At 37.5% G+C, this 19,112-nt stretch overlaps 1 protein-coding gene across 2 annotated transcripts in view; it reads right to left on the bottom strand.

The window, feature by feature from the left end:
• Positions 1–18,614, bottom strand: part of NGLY1_1 (Peptide-N(4)-(N-acetyl-beta- glucosaminyl)asparagine amidase) — a gene marked incomplete at its 5' end in the record, with an annotated part of 28,616 nt that extends 10,002 nt beyond the window's left edge. The window contains 8 exons of one of the 2 annotated variants that reach the window (XM_012943401.2): positions 1,120–1,400; positions 3,119–3,350; positions 7,614–7,903; positions 11,877–12,047; positions 13,237–13,359; positions 15,751–15,834; positions 18,048–18,301; positions 18,335–18,614. In XM_012943401.2, coding sequence (XP_012798855.1) covers positions 1,120–1,400; positions 3,119–3,350; positions 7,614–7,903; positions 11,877–12,047; positions 13,237–13,359; positions 15,751–15,834; positions 18,048–18,301; positions 18,335–18,614 — 1,715 coding nt within the window. Of the gene's footprint in view, positions 1–1,119; positions 1,401–3,118; positions 3,351–7,613; positions 7,904–11,876; positions 13,932–15,750; positions 15,835–18,047; positions 18,302–18,334 lie in introns of those variants that run through there. The other variant, XM_051217898.1, reaches the window with a different exon arrangement.
• Positions 18,615–19,112: the final 498 nt, after the last annotated feature.

The raw sequence follows: 19,112 nt of genomic DNA, 5'->3' as shown, positions 1-19,112 counted from the left end.
GTGTTTTCCATAAGGCTGAGGTTAGATGAAGGTTAGCTACTTTGCTACTAAAACACCGTTCTATGCTATCATATAAACGATAATTAAGCATTAGTTTGTAACACAAAATATATTGTCGAGGCAAACAAAAAAGAGGTAGACCAAGAAATACACTGCGCTGAGAATCATTGGCATCGAAATAATGAATAACACATGGGAGAAGATAGCCTAAAACAAAGTTAGCTAGAGATCTCTGGTTAGCCTACGCTTGTTAACAAAAGATCTATGCAACGGTTTTAAAAGTTTAACTAGATTTAAGACAATAAATAACAGTGATGAGTAGGCAGATATGGATGATGACTAGCAGTGGAATCCAGGTCGCGCGTCTCATTCTGTTTGGAACTCTTCAGTCGGACGTACCTGCATCCTGGAGTTGATTTTCACTTCAGGAATCAAACCCAGTACCGTATGCTTCAAACGCCACCACATTATCGACTCAGCTACTGAGCCCAGATAGCCAGTGGCTTGAGTAATCGGGTGGTGTTTAATTCATATGTACTGGTTGTTTGGATCTGCGAGTGCCGGAGTGAACATCAACTCTGGGATGCAGGCACGTCCAGCAGACGAAACCCAAATAGGACGAAACGCTCGTCCTGTATTAAACTACTAGCCATTATCCAACTCTGGTGATAATGCTTGCGACTTGTTGGCAGTATCAAAGTGATCCCCACAGGATGCCCATACGCTAAAAAGAAACTGATCGATTTCAGTCCTAAACATCAATCGGAAGATTCAAGGAACTAATACAAATGAATGATGATTAAAGCATATTCAAGTCATTCCATAAACACTATGAAGAAATGGAAAAAGTGTTCATTCTGTCAAATGAACTGTTGTAATTATTCAATAGTAACCTTTTACATACATGACCTTGAAAGATATCCCCGTACCTAATTTTCAAAGACATACACAGACATCACATTATTACTGGAACCACAGTAATAATGTTTCTATATTGAGATAAATATTAGGCAAAGTTGAAGTTTCGGAAGGGTATAATCTGAAGTTACTGTTAAAAATTTTTACCGTCATATCATAGCGATATTGAGACAATAGTGTAAAATAGGGAATAGAACCTACCCTTTAAGAAGTGGTTCAACAGATAGAGAAGTCTGACCCAGTTCACCACGAGCTTGACGCCATTCCAACGATCCAGTTTGACGACCCGGAAGTTGATCATTACACTTTGAAGGATGTAGGAAACTCACCAATTCATCAATAACTGAATCCCAACAGTATGGTTTTTGGTCAAAATCGGCTGGATTATTGTTAAGCGACCAGTTTCGGATAGCATTAGTATGAATGTCCGCTAATTTATACGCCAATACGGATTCTCTAATCATATTTCGACGGGATTGAACCTGTCCAGGAAATGTACAAAAATGTATGATGTATGGAGACTATACAGTCCAGTTTCATACCGAACGTGTATGTTGGCAAAATGTGTATATATAGACTAGATCATGAATTAACATCAACCAAAGATCTAGACTGAACAATCAATTATTACGGTTTTATTTCTTAACATCTCATAAGATTAAACAACGGAAAGATAGACTTCATAGCCAAGGAATTAAAAGCCAATCACCATCCACTACCATATTTATGATTCGTTATGCAGTGTCTAAGTCCAATGCTGATATACATGCTTCTTAACCGATTGATAATTACCATGTGCTCACTAGTGACTAGCTTCGTGAGGGAATTCTCAGAGTTCCAGTGAGAAGCCGTGACCAGTGGAGCTAATCTGTGTTGGGTAGAGACAAGTATCTACCTCAATACAAAGGAGGACGGTAGCACAATTTCGTGGATTGGTTGGGGTTAGACATTAACACCGTTGGATACCGGCTCAGTCGTTCAGAGGTTAAGCGTTTGAGCGCGAGACTGAAGGCTCTGGATTCGAATCCCGCGAGCGGGATTGTGGATGCACACTGCTGAGTCCCACAATAGGACGAAACGGCCGTCCAGTGCCTCCAGGTTTTCAATGGTGGTTTAACATCAATCGGTTCATGATCTCAATCAAAAACTAAATAATCTTCACAACTCTATACTGAGAAAAATCTTAACTAATTTGCATACTTTGTTAATAAAATCGATCAACATAAATCTGTTTCGTTCATAATCATGTCGCTTGATAAATTGTGCTTGTTGTGCAACAAATAAACGCCGAAGAGCTGTATACTATAACCTGATTCATCCGGAAAAAGGTTGTTGCTTTCTAAGTTTTGAAACGTTTTACAAGTGTCTTTTCTAGCTCTCTCAGTTATGATTGGTTTAGTAATATAAAATAGTTTAACCTGGGTTCTTTCTAATGCAGTTACAGATTCAACGGCTGAAACCGTTCACCGAGTTACTATTTTCTTAATTCCTTTATTATTTAATAGTTTGCAACAGGAGCTAACTAACTGATTTTTGTTTTGGTTGTTTGAATCTTTCCGTTGGTGTTAGGACTGCAATTGATCACATACATCCAGCTGATGAGTCCTAAGCAGGACGAAACGCGTGTCCTCGATTCCACTGCTAGCCACCAATCATCCCTGTTTATAAAGCTTAGAAACTAACTTTGATTAGACAACCATTGGAAAATAGAAAGCATCAACAATTGTTTCATTCTAGTATAAGAATCCTCAGCAGTGTGTATTCACAATTCCAGAGAGGGTCGAGTTTAGAACCTTTAGTTTACGCGATGACCCCTTAATATTTGGACTACAGCTGATATGCTCTCGTTTTTCTCGTCTTCTAGAACATGGAATTTACAAGTACATTTTAAATATCTTCACAGCCGAAAACAATTACTTCTTACATGATAATCGACTTTCCAATTGAATTAATCATGAACCAGTGTAACTCTTTACATCAACACGTAGTTGAAGCTTCATTTATCAATGTATTCAACAGGGAGATGGATCAACTAGAAGAGTTACATTGGCAGGGCTAGTACAGATCATCTAACCTCTGGTTCATTTCAAATGTAAATTGAAATACAAAATACCTACTGACATATCTATTGAGATGGTTGAAAAGATATAAGTTTAGTTGATAAGGAAAAAAAGATATAAATGACAATAAAGCAATTTACTTCTGAAAACTTCTGTGTATAACGCCATGTCACATCTTGTATATCCACAGTTACTAATTTGGTAGTGTTATCCAATTTCTGATATAATGATCGAGGTGGCACTGTGTAAGCCATAATATAATTAATTTTTTTATTCCATCCAGATTCATACAGTAAAGGTTTGTCCAATTGTACTTCACATGGATCACAGTGAACCCAAAGTTTTTTATCATTATGTTTATCCTTTAACCAGCTATATAGAGGCAAATTAGAAAATGTTACGTAAATGATGTTACAGTAATGTTGTACTTCAACGCAGTCACTATATTACTTCAATTCCAGGAATTCTGTAAGTATAGCATTAATAAATGGAGTAGTGATTTAGACATGATGAAGTTGACTAATGATTGAAGGACATAACTTGTAACCATAATAATGTTACATGCATATTTATTGACTTAAATCATTCAGTATACAGTTGTGGAGATTATTATGTTTTTGATTGAGATCATCAACCGATTGATGTTAGACCACCATTAAAAACCTAGAAGCACTCGACAGCCGTTTCGTCTTATTGTGGGACTCCCCAGCAGTGCACATCCGCGATCCCTTTCGACCTAGACGTGGTTGTATAGATCAGATACTCACACTACGTCAGGTCCTAGAACACAGACAAACATTCAGACGCCTCACAATCGTAGTAATTCTCGACCTTAAGGCAGCATTCGACTCTGTTGATCGTGAGGTTCTATGGCAGTGTTTGTCACTGAAAGGAGTACCAAAGAAGTACATTAACCTTATAAAGGCTCTCTACTCGAACACAACTGGTAGAGTGAGAGCTTATGGCGAACTGTCATCAGAATTGATTACCTCAAGTGGTGTTCGTCAGGGCTGCTCACTCTCTCCATTCTTGTTTAACTTTGTCGTTGACGTGCTTTTAGAGATAACACTTTCCTCATCTAAATCTACAAGGGTTGAACTTCTACCGGGAGATTCACTTGTTGACCTAGAATATGCAGATAAAATAGTCCTGTTTGGTGAAGACGCTGACAAAATGCAGTCTTCTGACCACTCTAAGCAACAATACAAGCATGTTCGAGATGCGATTCTCCCGCTCGAATGCAAAATTTTACTTCAGGATTGGGTTGCATCAATACCCGGACTAATGATAGGGAGTGAAGTAGTTGGGTGTGTCGACCGCTTCACTTATCCTGACAGTCTCATCAGCCCTTGTGGTCTGGTGTGTGACGAAATCTCAGCATGGATACAGAAGGCTCGACTAGCTTTTGGCAACTTGCGTCATTTATGGAGTAGGCGAGATATTGCATCGACCACATATTCACCATTCGTCAGGTTCTAGAACATAGGCATACTTATCGGCGTCCGACAATGGTGGTCTTTCTTGACTTAAATGCAGCATTTGACTCGGTAGACCGCGAGATTCTGCGGCAGTGTCTGTCATTGAAAGGCGTACCTCAGAAGTACATAAACCTTGTGAAGGCTCTTTACTCGAACACTACCAGTCGAGTCAGAGCTTATGGCGAACTGTCATCTGCTTTTGCAACCTCAAGTGGTGTCCGTCAAGGCTGTCCACTTTCTCCATTTTTGTTTAACTTCATCATAGACCTATTGATGGAAATAACATTCTCGTCGACTGAATTCTCGGGTATTGATCTCCTTCCAGGAGGTCCACTTATCCACTTAGAATACGCAGGTGACATAGTCCTGTTTGGTGAAGACGCTGATAAAATGCAGTCTTTTGGTGGCACTAGGCAACAATGCCAGAATGTTTGGAATGCGATTCTCTCCGTCTAAATGCAAGTTGTTGTTTCAGGACTGGCCTGCGTCAACACCTGAACTAAGGATAGGGAGTGAAGTAGTCGAACGCGTTGACAACTTCACTGATCTTGGAAGTCTGATCAGCTCTAATGGGTTGGTATCTGACGAAATCTCAGCACGGATTCGGAAAGCTCGTTTGGCTTTTGCCAACTTACGTCACCTTTGGCGAAGGCTAGATATCCGTCTATCAATAAAAGGACGAGTATACTGCGAAGCGGTCCGTTCTGTTTTAATTTACGGCTGCGAAACATGGCCATTAAGAGTAGAAGACACTCGTAAGCTACTAGTATTTGACCACAGATGCCTTAGAAATATTGCTGGCGTCTGCTGGGATCACATGATAAGTAATAGTGATGTTCGACGCAGGGTATTAGGGAATGATGGTAAATCAGTTGATGAGGTTGTGAATCTTCATCGACTGAGATGGTAAGGCCACGTGTTACGTATGCCTGAACACCGATTACCACGACGTGCAATGCTAACCGGTGTTCGGGATGGTTGGAAGAAAGTTAGGGGCGGCCAAACCAAAAAGTGGCATCAGTCATTGAAGTCACTAACTTGTAGTCTGAGCCATGTTGGTAGGTGCAGAATACTTGGTTGGGGTCCGCGTGACTATCGTAATCAATGGTTAGAAACTCTTGGTGACATGACTCAGAATCGAACACAATGGCGTCGGTGTATTCACTCTCTGTCTTCCCTTAAACTAAGAGATTAAAATCACTAATTGTTTCTTCCTGTACTATATCCTTATTGCAATCTTTCTCTTACATATTACCACCTCTCAATTAACTACTTTTATGAACCCGGTGTCCATCTTGTTGTGTTAATGAGCTATGGTAACTTGGACCGATGCATATATGTGCCTGGTCCTACGTTGTAGCTGACTGACTGACTAGGCGAGATATCCGTCTATCAACCAAAGGACGTGTTTACTGTGCAGCAGTTCGTTCCGTCCTACTTTATGGCAGTGAAACATGGCCGGTAAGAGTAGAGGACATTCGTAGGTTACTAGTGTTCGATCATAGGTGTCTTCGAAACATTGCTCGTATATCCTGGGACCACCGAGTATGTAACTCAGCTGTTAGGAAACGGGTACTAGGTAAGGATGGCAAATCAATTGATGAAGTGATGAAACTTTATCAGTTGAGATGGCTGGGACACGAGTTAATTACGCCCAACCACCGACTGCCCCGACGTGCGATGTTCAGTGGTGTAGGAGTAGATTGGAAGAAAGCTAGGGGCGGCCAGACCAAAACATGGCACAAATCCATGAAGTCATTGACAAGTGGACTGAGTCATATTGGTAGGTGTAACCTAGTTGGGATCCGCGAGATGATAAAAACCGATGGTTAGAGACCCTGAATGACATGGCTCAAAATCGTTTGCAATGGCGCAGGTGCATCCACTGTTTGTGTTCTCCTAAATTCCAATCTTCTGAGTTCATGTCCCTTTTTTCCTCTTTCCAAATTTGTTTCACTGTATTATACTCCTTGAATAACATCAAACTCTAATCTTTCCGATTATTGCTTATACTCTTACTACCTCTACCACTACGGGATTTGAATCGATAACTGCATCTCTGTGCTAATGTGGTATGGCAACTCGAACTGATGTACACACGTGCGAAGTTCTACATTGTTACTGACTGACTGATCCGCGACCCCGCTCGCGGGATTCGGACCCAGGGCCTCCAGTCTCAGATTAAAATTGACGAAAATTTTACTTGTGAATGATTTTTTCGCGGTAATACTTTCTTTAAACTATAAATTGAGTGTACTAACCAACTTTTTTTTACTTTTGGAGTAACTTAATAAAAGTTGAGACTTATCTGGATATAAATTATCCTACATTTCAGCATAAACTTCTTAGTGTTAATTATGAATCTCTGAGGAATCATTGGTATTTTGGAATCTCCACAGACTTTCTTTAAATTATATAGTCAATATATAAAGCAATAATACTTATAGATGAACTTTTCACATAGCCCAAATCATTACTCAGTAATCTGCACATAAGAATATTTTTAATGTGTTAAGTTGAAAAACATGTTTCATTTTACTAAAACGTTTACTACTTTAAACTATTAAATGACCTCATGTATCCTATAGTTTACATTACGAGCTGATCTTACTTAGACAACCATTTAGAGGAACTAAGCACTTTACAAGTGTTTCGTCTTAGTACGATGCTCATCAGCAGTGCGCATCCATAACCCCACTAAGGATTGAACGCAGGACTTCCAAAACCTAGGGGTGAGCGTTTGACATTTACACAAATGAGCCAGAATCCAATGGTTTGCATGTTGAACTTCAATCAGATCGCGACATCTCCCAATTATCTTCCAATATTATCATCGGTGGGTGACTGTTTCACACCTGACGTGCTCAAGTTCCACTAGTCACGGCTTCTTACTAGAACTCCAGAAATAACCACACGAAATTAGTCACTAGTGCGCATATAATTATTGTCAATGAATATTATCTTTTAAATAAGGATAAAGTAAAAATATTTCATACGCTGTAACATGACTGAAAAAGTACAGAAATAGATGACGTCGGAAATCCCTATAATTTTTCTCAGAAAAACTTAGACGTACAAATCTATATTCTAAACTGTTTTAATCCTTTAAGAATTAGCTATAATTACCAATTAAATGATAGTAATGATCGAAACGTACACTTCACACCAAACATGATCTGTCCAATCCATAATAAGTCGACATGCATCAAACCAAGGTTGATTAGTGTGACGTTCAGCAGAAACAAGGAACAATGTAAAACAATTTGCCCATTCACCACATCGTCCTAAACGAGTTTCAAGTAGTTTTCTGGGATTGTTATATCGAGGAAAACGATATAATGGATGTGTTTTATTTGTTTTACACTGATAAATTTCTACTACGTTTGCACCACCATCACTCATTTCATCCAATTGAGGCTGATCGTTTGAGAATGCGGCCATTTTGCCCTGAAATTAAATTAATGAAAATTTTACAAAGTGTAAAACAATTAAAGGTACAAGTGGGGTGTGTGCTACTTTTATGGACAGATATAAATAGTGTTTATCAGGAATTGTACGTAGGAGTTTTACAGACAGAAGAGGGAAATGAAGAAAAGGGAAAACAGAAAGCAACCGAAATCTCAACAAGAATGGAAGAATGATGGAGTTGGTGAGGAGCAACTCAAGGCGGCCTGCTTGAATAACTGGGCTACCCGTTCCAGCCATCTAGATATCTTGACAAGTTACATGTCTTTTGTTTGTTTCAACACATTGTCTATTAATCGTGTTTATGAAAAGTTTAAGACCTTTCGCTGTACAAATTACAAGAAAAGTACAACCATCAGAGATATCGTGGTGGCTGGTAATTTGCATTGAAAAGAATGAACATTATTCAGATATCGATTCCTGGACTGCTAACATCTAACCGGTAATCAATCAATATATATCGTCAAGATCAATCAAAAAATAAGAAAAGTAAACTTGTTGAAATACATTGCACTGAGAGTTGTAGATCGTGCTAAAAATATAATATTGGAAAAAGCCACTAATAATAATAATAATAATAATAATAATAATAATAATGATAATAATAATGGCCAAATAGTGTATGTTATGTATTGTTTTCAAATTTTACAAATGCAGTGTGTGATTTTACATAATAAAGTGGTTTACGAAGTCTTCGTTCATTACACAAAGAATTCCGCCAAATCAATAAATTAATGAAAGTTATTGGTCAAAAGAAATTTTTCAGAAAGAATCGAAACGGAAAGAACGGATTTCCCATCCACTACACACGTGTCATTAAGAGAATGGAATGATACAAACCCCTTACTGACAAAAGAAAAGAAATATATATATTAAACACATTCGACAGATCAGTGGCTATTTCAACTCAATAGAATAATGAATTGTCGGTTGATGTTTAAATTACGAAGGCAATTGAATTTGATCCTTAGGTAGGCTGGAAGAAAGCATAGCATCAGTCCACGATGTCTGTGACAACTGGACTTGGTCATGCACAGATACAGACTACCTGGTTGGGATCTGCGTGATTATCATAACCGATGGTTAGAGACTGAATGAAATGGTTCAGGATCGTTTGCAACGGCACAGATGCATCCTTCCTCATGAGATCCTAAATTCCTCATAACTTACTCATGTTTTTATTTCATCAATTTACATTTTCTTCACGAGTCCTATCTTTGATGCCTAATCTTTCCTATTACCACTGATACTGTTACTACCTCTACTATTCTGGGATTCGACCTGACAACTTCATTTCACGTAGCCCAAATCATTGCTCAATAATCTGTACATAAGAATATTTTAAATGTGTTAAATTGAAAAGCACGTTTCATTTTACTAAAACGTTTACTACTCTAAACTATTTGGTGTGGTAACTTGAACCGATGTACATACGTATAGGTTCTATGTTGTAACTGACTGACTCTCAGTGTGAACATTATCATTGGTTGGGATGCAGATCCATGCACTTAATGAGCAACACATATTGTGGTGCATGCTACTGATACTGATAGTTATAAGTGGTACGTATCATCAGTCGAAAATGAAATGTCTAGAGGCAGAAGGTTAAGAAGATCGAAGAGGAGAGAACGAGAACAGAGAATGATTGGTGTGGAAAAGAAACAACAAAGTCTGAGACAATTGAACCTTTCGCAAATGAAGTATTTACTCCATGGTACCTAGATTTTACTAAGAGATTCTGTAATGTTGTGCTAAAATACATTTGGTTGCACTCACTGGTATTCTCGTTCACTACAATATGACTAAATGTAAGTGTTGGACTCCACCACTACCCACAATTCGCATACATCCTAAGACTTGTTACAAAATGATTATAATGTTACAACCCGTACAGGATGCATATATCCTAATAAGGACTGATTCTTAATTCAGTTCTGAATACGAACAGAGAAATAACGTAAACACTAACTAATAATTTTTTTCTCGAAAAAAACATTTCAAACATTTATATTCATCATTACGGTAATGTCTATAGTACAGACACAAAATACATCTACTGCTTGCTATACAAAACTTTAATAGGGTTTAAAAAAACAAGCCTCGGTTTACAAACACTTACTATATTGTTGACAATTAGCAAATGTTTTATTGGACTGGTATGACGAGCACTAATTAACCCTGACTGTTGAGTCTGAATTCGTCAGACCAATAAGTTGTTAATAAAACTCACTGATATTAAAAATGTGTAGCATTGGACGCTAACACAATGATCCTAATGGTTAAGCGTTTTTTGTGAGACTTCGGTTCTACACTTGTTCATGGTTGTGGATGTACACTATTGAAGAGTCCAATAAGAGGATGAAACAGCAAACAAAACACAATTCTATATATATCCTGAATGAAATATAACTACTAGAGAAGAAACCTTCAGCTTAGAATATAAACAATTCAGAGAAATTTGGGACAAGGTGAAATAATGGTTATCCTATGGCGAATAGATTCGCGTAAAACAACTTAGAATGTAAGTTAGTGCATCAATTTTAAGGCTAACTCCATGCTTATAAAGAATGAAAAAGATATACCCTCAAAGATGAACGAAAGTTTACTAGGAGGAAGTCGTTGATAAAATTACAGGACGAAGTGAGTAATTCTACATTAAAATCGGTCAAGATTTTATGATTCAATGAAGATTTTAAATTGTGAAAATGAAAGAGGATCCTGATGGATTGATAACATGCAACGATACAATTTGGCCAAGATACGGCTGCTTAAGAGATCGAACTATTGACCTCAGTTCTTAAATGACTTGAGATCAAAGATGAAACTAATGGCCATAAGAATACGTTATTTTATTCGATATAACAACATGTATACATGTTGGTCACTGGGTAGTGATCAATGTCATGTATATTAAGTCCCTTTTAGTCTTGATCGAATTCTATTGGTAAAGTTGCAAAGTGGCCACTAGTCTAGGTGAGTCGACATTGCGTGCACTATTTTGAGATGTTATATGGTGATTGGAGGTATTCAACAAGAAATCTTGGACCTAGGCTTAGTGCTGATCGCAAATCGATCGATAGAATTCCATCTGCATTAAAAAAAACTTGACATACATAACACTGACCATTACCCAATGATTAACCAATACATCACAGTCTCATAGGTCAGTCGCGACCCGGATAGCACATTGGCAACGTCTCTGGGTGGGGGTCTGGATGACATGAGATCAAGTCTACCGGGAAGCATTAGTTCCCTCAAGATTACAAGCACAGATTGCCGACGAGTACCATATAGCACGAAACCTATGTCCACGGTTTCCTGTCGACAAATTCTAGCCACTATCATATAGTAAATTACTCGCCCTCGAAAGAATTAAAATCTGATCATTAGATTTAATACCTCTTCACTATATCAACTGTCATACCTAGTTAATTCGGCTGTATATTCATCATTTTCATTTCCAACTTTCAGGTAAACCTTGTCATCGAGAATTTAATTCTTATCAGGATGATCAACCGCTTCTTTAAAATTTTACAACTATGAAATTCAAATGAAAGCTATGTCAGTGTTAATGGAAAAACAAGAAAGTTAAGGAAAACTACATCTATAAGATCCCAAAACAGATTATTACTATGTTTCACTAAACTGGTACTTAGCAGGGAAAACTAGATCAGGAAGTCAGTGAATAATCAGTAACTAACTAGCATAAATAATCAGTCCTTTTACAGAGAACTAATTAAGTACAGGATACTCTAGCTTCTAAGTGTAACATTTAACGATGATTTTCAGTCTTGAAACAAACACTGACTTTCCTTGGAATCACTATAAGGTAAGACTGACTAGTCAGATTTATTATTTACCATTGACTGTTTTTATTCATTTAAATCGAAAACAATTGACCATTTATGAATATAAGATGAAATGTTGTTAACAAAATTACAAACAGAAAACTTACACCACATGTTTTACATACAAAGTCGTCAGCCCATTTAAAGAATTCACTCTTAAACCAAATTAATAACTCTCGAAGAAAATCTCTGGGCTCCACATCATCTATAGAACAACTATTATTTTGAGAGGCGGATAAAAGAAGCTGTTCAGTGGGAATCAATTCACGTGCCCGAGTCTAGTGAATAAATAGAAAAAAAAATAGAAGAAATACATTGGTCTTTGTGGTTGTATATTGTGAACTCTATGACATTCCCGCTAGAAGAAAACGCTAGTTAAGCAAATACAAAGGTGCTTCTACTGACTGATCGTTGATACTGATTATTCCAGTTGAGGGTTGTAACATTAGTTAGACATTTAAATGAAATTACCTATTCTGTAATCCAATTGCTTCTTATCCAAAACATTTGATATAAGACTGAACTGAGATTGAAAGTAGAGAAACTATGTAAAGATGGTGAATCTATTGATAAAGCTTTGAATCTTCATCTCACTATCCACTACCATCAGACCAGATGAGCGATACTCATCGTTATGGGATTAAGTTATATAATTGGGACAGGCTAAACCAGGACGCGGCATCAGTTCATAAAATCATAAACTGTTTGAGCCACGTGGTAGATGCAGACTACCTGGTTGGAGTTCGCGTGATAACCGCTATCAGTGGTTGGAGATTCTGCGCGTCATGGCTCAAAGTTGGTTGCAACGACGCATATATGGTGACTCATTTGTATTCTTTAGATCTTAAGTTCTGATACAATTTGTTATTCCAATCCGTTCATTCTTTTTGGATCATATTCTCTATGCTTAACTTATAGAGCCAGTGAGTCTACAATAGGACACACATTGAGGAAAGCACCCAACTGCGTCACAAGAAAAGCCTTCAGATGGAATCCTCAAGGCCAAAAGAAAAGAGGAAGACCAAAGAACACATTACGCCAGGAAATGGAGATAGACATGAGAAAAATGAACAAGAATTGGATGGAATTAGAAAAGAAGGCCCAGGACAGAGTGGGTTGGAGAATGCTGGTCGGCGGCCTATGCTCCATTAGGAGTAACAGGCGTAAGTAAGTAAAGTAAGTAAATGTTGGTGTAACAGTGACATGGGTTGATTTACAAAAATGACAAGTTTTAAGTTGTTTATGACTAACTGATCAGCTGATGATTCTTGTATCAATTCCTTGATATGGTACCACCAAAGAGTAAACTTCTTAAAAATAGGTCTAACCATTTTAAAATTACAGGTTAATGCCAGTGACCTGAACAAACAAGCAAAAGAAAGAAATGACAGATTAAATTAATTCAAAATTTGAACCTATTAAATTAACCAAAAATGGTTATGTACAAATAGTTTATGTACCGCTTACCTGTAACTCTAAATCCATGTAGTTTACAACAAAAGAACGATACTGAAGCAATCGATTAACAAAACTTATTTCAGAGCTTCTCAGATCCAGATTGTCTTGATTTACTGTCACAGAACTAACCGGCTAAAATTAAATTGAAAATTGCGAATCTGTGGTAAGTGGATAAATGATGCGATTATAACGAAACATAATGATGATTTGTTGAAAATAATGATTTAAGATGTTACAACTACTTTGTCAGCCAAAACCAATATTTTAACAGAAATAAACCAGTCAAGTAAACTGATAAAACTCACTGCTAGGTAACATTAATAATACATCATTCCTATTTGTCATATAACTTAGTGACCTAATATATGTCCATATACTTGGCTTTCTTACACCCATCCTGTTTGTATGAGCAGTAATGATACTAGGTAGGTAGGGTAAGATTCGAAACTGTAACCGACTGCTTGACAACTGAGCGCATTAAACACTAAACGACCGAACTACACGACAAAAGCGAATTCTTATTTTTATCAAGTGAGCACCACGTGCTTAGATCTTTCTGAGTTTTTACAAAGCATTCCAGTAATGAATGCTATAGGTAGTACCCTGTATTTTAAACCATTCACTAATAGACATTTATTTATTTATTTATTTAAACACATAAACATTGGTACAACGAGGCACCATGTAGATACGCGCCACATAAATCATTCGATTTGTGTGAGGGCTGTGATACTGACCGGGTGCCTAAACCGAAGCAGATGGTTTTCTTAGGGGGCCACACCCCGAGCCTTTGACCTAAAGGTCTGACCCACAAGGCAGTGGAGCATCGTGAGGAGATGCAGTCCCATGGTAGCCGGTGACCAACGATTGCTCCATACGCCATTTGTTCCCTCAGGATACTAGAGCCCATGTGCACCATTGGTTTGGAATCCGATTAAAGCGCCGGGCATTCGCTTTTAGTCCTCTCCATTTCGTAAACAACACCCCCGTCACGAGAAGGCAGTGAGTAGGACTTCCCTGGCAGAGGCTATATACGCGTGGCCGTGTGAGAGCATTTCGAGAGGGGGGGCGGGCCCACCCCGCTCTCGGCCATACCAGGGCATTTGGGGGCGCATTTATGGTGCATTCTACCAATTCATTTTATTTCAAGAAAACGCTAACACAAAACAAACATTTAGATAAATTTCAAATAAAGCTAACTAGAAATCATTAAAATCGTGATCTTCAAAGTCCGTGTGATTATAACTAATGAAGGACATTCTTAGTCTATTACCTGCCTCAACTACTGACTGTTTAATTAATTAAACAAAACAACAGAGGTTTTTGTTTACAAAACCTGATGTTTTATTACTTTTCACCAAAATTTTATCAAATACTGGTACCGATAGATATCAATTAATACACGAAATCACCTTAAACTATGTGGTACAACCAGTAGTAAAGGGAATATACTCTTTTTCTCTAGATACTGTCACATGTTCAAATGGACCTTTGGCCTCGTGCGAGAACGCTCAACCTCTAGACCACTGAGTCGGCACCCAACGGTGTTAATCTCTAACTTTAATCGATCGAATCATGAATACAACTAACAAAGAATTACTACAATTTCCACAAACCCCCACTCTGATAATAACCATCACGTGCTCATTAGTGACTGGCTTCAAGATGGACTTTCTGGAGTTCTAGTGAGAAACCGTGACCAATGGAGTTCAGTCTGTGTCGGGTAGAGATAGGTATCTACCTCAGTGCATGAACAGTAGCGCAAGATCATGGATCGATAGAAGTTAGACATTAACACCGTTGGATGCCGGCTTAGTGGTCTAGAGGTTGAGCGTTCGCGCACGAGGCCGAAGATCCTTGGTCCGAGTCCCACATGTGGGGTTGTGGATGCTCGCTGCTGAGGAGTCCCTTACTAGGACGAAACGGCCGTCCATTGCTTCCAGGTATTCCATTTCGATTAAAAGAATGAACTTCAAATGTATCCTGATCCATGGGGAGCAGCCTCCTAAGAAAACTTTCTGCTTCGGTTTGGGCACCTGGGCAGTATCGCAGCCCTCATCCAAACCAAATAGTTTGTGTGACACATATATTTGGTGCCTTCTTGTATCAATGTTTATGTGTTTAAATAAATAAATAAATAAAAACTTCGTATAACATCACTATCCTAATAACCGTCTTTATTATTATGCATACTTGAAAATACAAAAGAGAAAGTTACTAGTGTCTACACATCAAGTAAATAGCTGATCACTTGAAGCCCCTAGTAAACGAACAACTACGGTAGAAAATGCGTGAATCAAAACCAATACAATCCTGAGGAAATGAACTGGATATGAGCTAGTTGCAGTACACGTACAGCTATACCGCAGTATTAAACAATAGCCACACATTCAGTACGGTGATAAAATGCAGTGTTAAAACTCAAAATAACCATAATATGACACATAACTGGTGAAAAAATAGTTGTATAAACCAACTAAACTAATATATGCTGTTTTATCTTAATAAATAATCAAAACATACCAAACAAGATCTTAACTGAATAAATAACTTCTTCAAATGACCGACATCGAAAGTAGCTGGTAAGGCAAAAGCATCATCAGCCTCCTTAAAAGAGAGAAAATGTGGTAAAGATAAACAAACCGCATCAACATCATATATATAGGCTTAAGATCCCTCAAGTGTAAATGACTTAGTTCGGTTACTACTGACACTAAAGAATACTTAAATATCTACGAGATACTAAACGTGACAATATAAATTGTCACGTTGGAATTAGATCTAATCAACATTGCATGATAAAAAAGGTAGAAACAACTGTACATGATACTAAAGACAGTTTACTTGTAAGGTGTAAAATTCTTCATAGCAGTTAAAGGATACACAAAAACCCGTAACTCATACAATCACATCCGCATTCACTATACATGATTTACTAGTTAGATACGAAAAACCTAAGTGTAACTAAGACAAGACACGGTATCGTCTCAATAAATATTAAGTATTGCTGTATACTATACAGAAAGGTGCAGACTTTCACTTTAAAGATGGTAAAATGAATTGCATAAACTGTTAATTAGAGACTATAAGTAACACAATTGGAAATTGGTCAGAATGAACAACATGAATTCCTTTTTTATCTTTACATCCTGAACGTCTTATTTCCCTCACAATACTCATAACCTTCCTCTCACTCCAAAGACATCTAACTTTTCTTAGTTTTATTGTCTTGAGATTCTAGGTTAGTATTTAAAACTTACAGTATATAAGTTGAACCTTACAACTAGACGAAATTCTAGCTTATGATAACAAAATTAGGTTGCAGGAACTAGAGTTATAATAAGCGATTATCTGGATAAAAAATAGTATGGCTTATTTCATAGTCGCTAAACAATACAGAACATTGGACCACATAAAATGTAGACGTCACAAGATTAAACATAGCTTTTTGGCTCACGCTATCTTATCAAGAAAAATTACTTAGACGGACGTATTCCCAAATAAGATAACCACAACGAAATGCCACGAACCAGAGTTTCACCACCCGAATAAAATGAGCTTGTATGATTTTTTAGTCCCCCGTTGATCTGACTTTTACTTGATTGTATGGTGATGTTAATGAAATATACAGGCCACCTACCCTTTTACATAATTGTCGGCTTAATTTGTATTAAATAGTGGAATAACTTAAATACGAGAGGAAATTTTGAATTTTTTATATACTCGATACCCCAGACAAACAATAAGAGAAACTAGGCGAGGAAGCAGACCGGAGAAGCCAAATATACCAATTCTCTTTGATAAAGCGTGACACCATTCAGAGCCAGACAAAAATAAGTTAAAGACATGTGATGAATAAGGTGAAAGATGAACACGCATACACTCAGATAGTCAGTTATGAGCGAATAACTGAAAGGGTTGAAATGTGGTCCAAGAAGAATAAATTGGTTTATCTGGAAGGTAGAATAACGCATTTGGACTTGATATAGTACTAGACACTACAGTTTAATAGTAAATAATTTCAACAAGTTTGGTGTATAATACTCAGGTTCTCTAATTTATTTATTTATTTAGACACATAAACATTGGTACAAGGAGACCCCAAATAGATATCAGGGTATTTGAGATTCTCTTAGTTCTGATTACTTTATAAATTTTTTACACTCACTAGTTTGTCGGCTGCCCAGTACATCTTTCCTTTCCAAGTTTTGGATAAATGGTAATCAACGGCCATGATACAGTAAAGGAGAGCTTCGTTCAACGTGACCACCATACAACGACCATTTATAATGACTGAAAGTCATGGTTTATTTAAATTTTACCAGTTTGTTGTGAGCATAACATTTATAAAACATACCAATTCTTATCACAGTTTTTCCTCATGTTAATTGGAATAATAAGAACTTGGACTGAAAACTGGTTGATTTTAAGTAACAAAGTTTATTTATGGGCAATGAATAATTGGTTTACGATTTACTCTTAGGAGCTGATTAATAGGGGTATGAATTAATAATCACTAAAATGACTGATTGTAGTACATTTCGCAACATAAACACTATAAATCTATTTACTGGAAACCACAATTCATTGGTACTCTATTCAATGTACATTATCCAGTGCAAAATCACGACTCTCCCAGTAAAATCCTGGTATTAACAGCACACGTTAGACACACTGTTGACAGTTTGTAAGCACTCAGCATTCAAAAATATTTTGAAGGAGACTGGAGTTTGGAAAGAACAAATATCAAATAGGCAGCTATTTACTTCTAAGTCCAAAAAATACTTTCCGAACAAATGAAACAAACGAATTAAACACACCTGAAAACCTGCAGAAAATAGGAAGTCCATACATCCAGGAACAACTAGAAGTGTTTCTATAAAATCAGAGCTAGCCAAACCAATGCGGCGAAACTTATCTTCTTGAGGATAACTTAGAATTCTGTCGCAAATCTTGTGTAAACACCCAAATGCACGCAATCTTTCCAAGTGATTCTTATTGAGTTTGAGCTGTATTATTGAGTTATCCAGAGAGAACTCATTCAAAACTTGTCGTAACCGACCAACATTGCTACCTTAACTCAGGTTATCAAATAATTTGACCTAACCAACAATTGTTTCAATACATTTTCCGTCATGATACAGTTTGAAGGTTGGCAGAACTGAAATCCCTTCTTGTCGGGAAAGTTCTGAGCAACGGTCCGTATTCACTTTCACAAAGACAAAATTTCCCTGTCGAAACTCAGATGAGAGAGCCTCAAATTGCGGGGCGATACGACAACAAGGTCCACACCAGTCAGCATAAAAGTCAACTACCAAGATTTTTTCTGTTTCAGAGCATTTTTTCAAGGTCTTCCCGAACTCAAAAACACTCTCGACGACACGCATTGAGCGACCTTGAATTCAAATTCGAAGTAAGGTAACTAAGCCTCTTCAGCATGTCTCGGGTGCTAGTGCTAAGGACAGAATTGCATATGACCTACCTCAATCCTCGCTATTCGTGGTATCATAGAGATCCGGCCGTTTTTTTCAACTTGACGAAGGGAATACTGACGCAGAGACCATTTAAAGCAAGACTCAATTCGAGGATTAAAACTGGTCGTAACGTTTGATTTCGGCTGGTAACATTTCTGAGAATGTCCTCTCAGATGGTCACTCCTTGATGGAAGGGTTATACGGGATATATGTTCAGGATGCGTTATGCATATACCAGATCTATTATGACATATGTATTCAGCGATTTTCGTAACGACCAAATAGAGACCACATTTTTTTCTTTATTCGTGACAATTTATATGTGACCACTTCTATATCCAGTATCTAATGTCTGTCTGTATCAATAAAAGAACAGACTTAATTGATTGGTTTCTTAATACCCACTCTGCT

Source organism: Schistosoma haematobium, chromosome 7 (assembly GCF_000699445.3).
Source record: "Schistosoma haematobium chromosome 7, whole genome shotgun sequence".
Lineage (NCBI taxonomy): Eukaryota > Metazoa > Platyhelminthes > Trematoda > Strigeidida > Schistosomatidae > Schistosoma > Schistosoma haematobium.
Note: the sequence above shows the minus strand (reverse complement) of the source record. Positions and strands in the feature narration are given on the sequence as shown.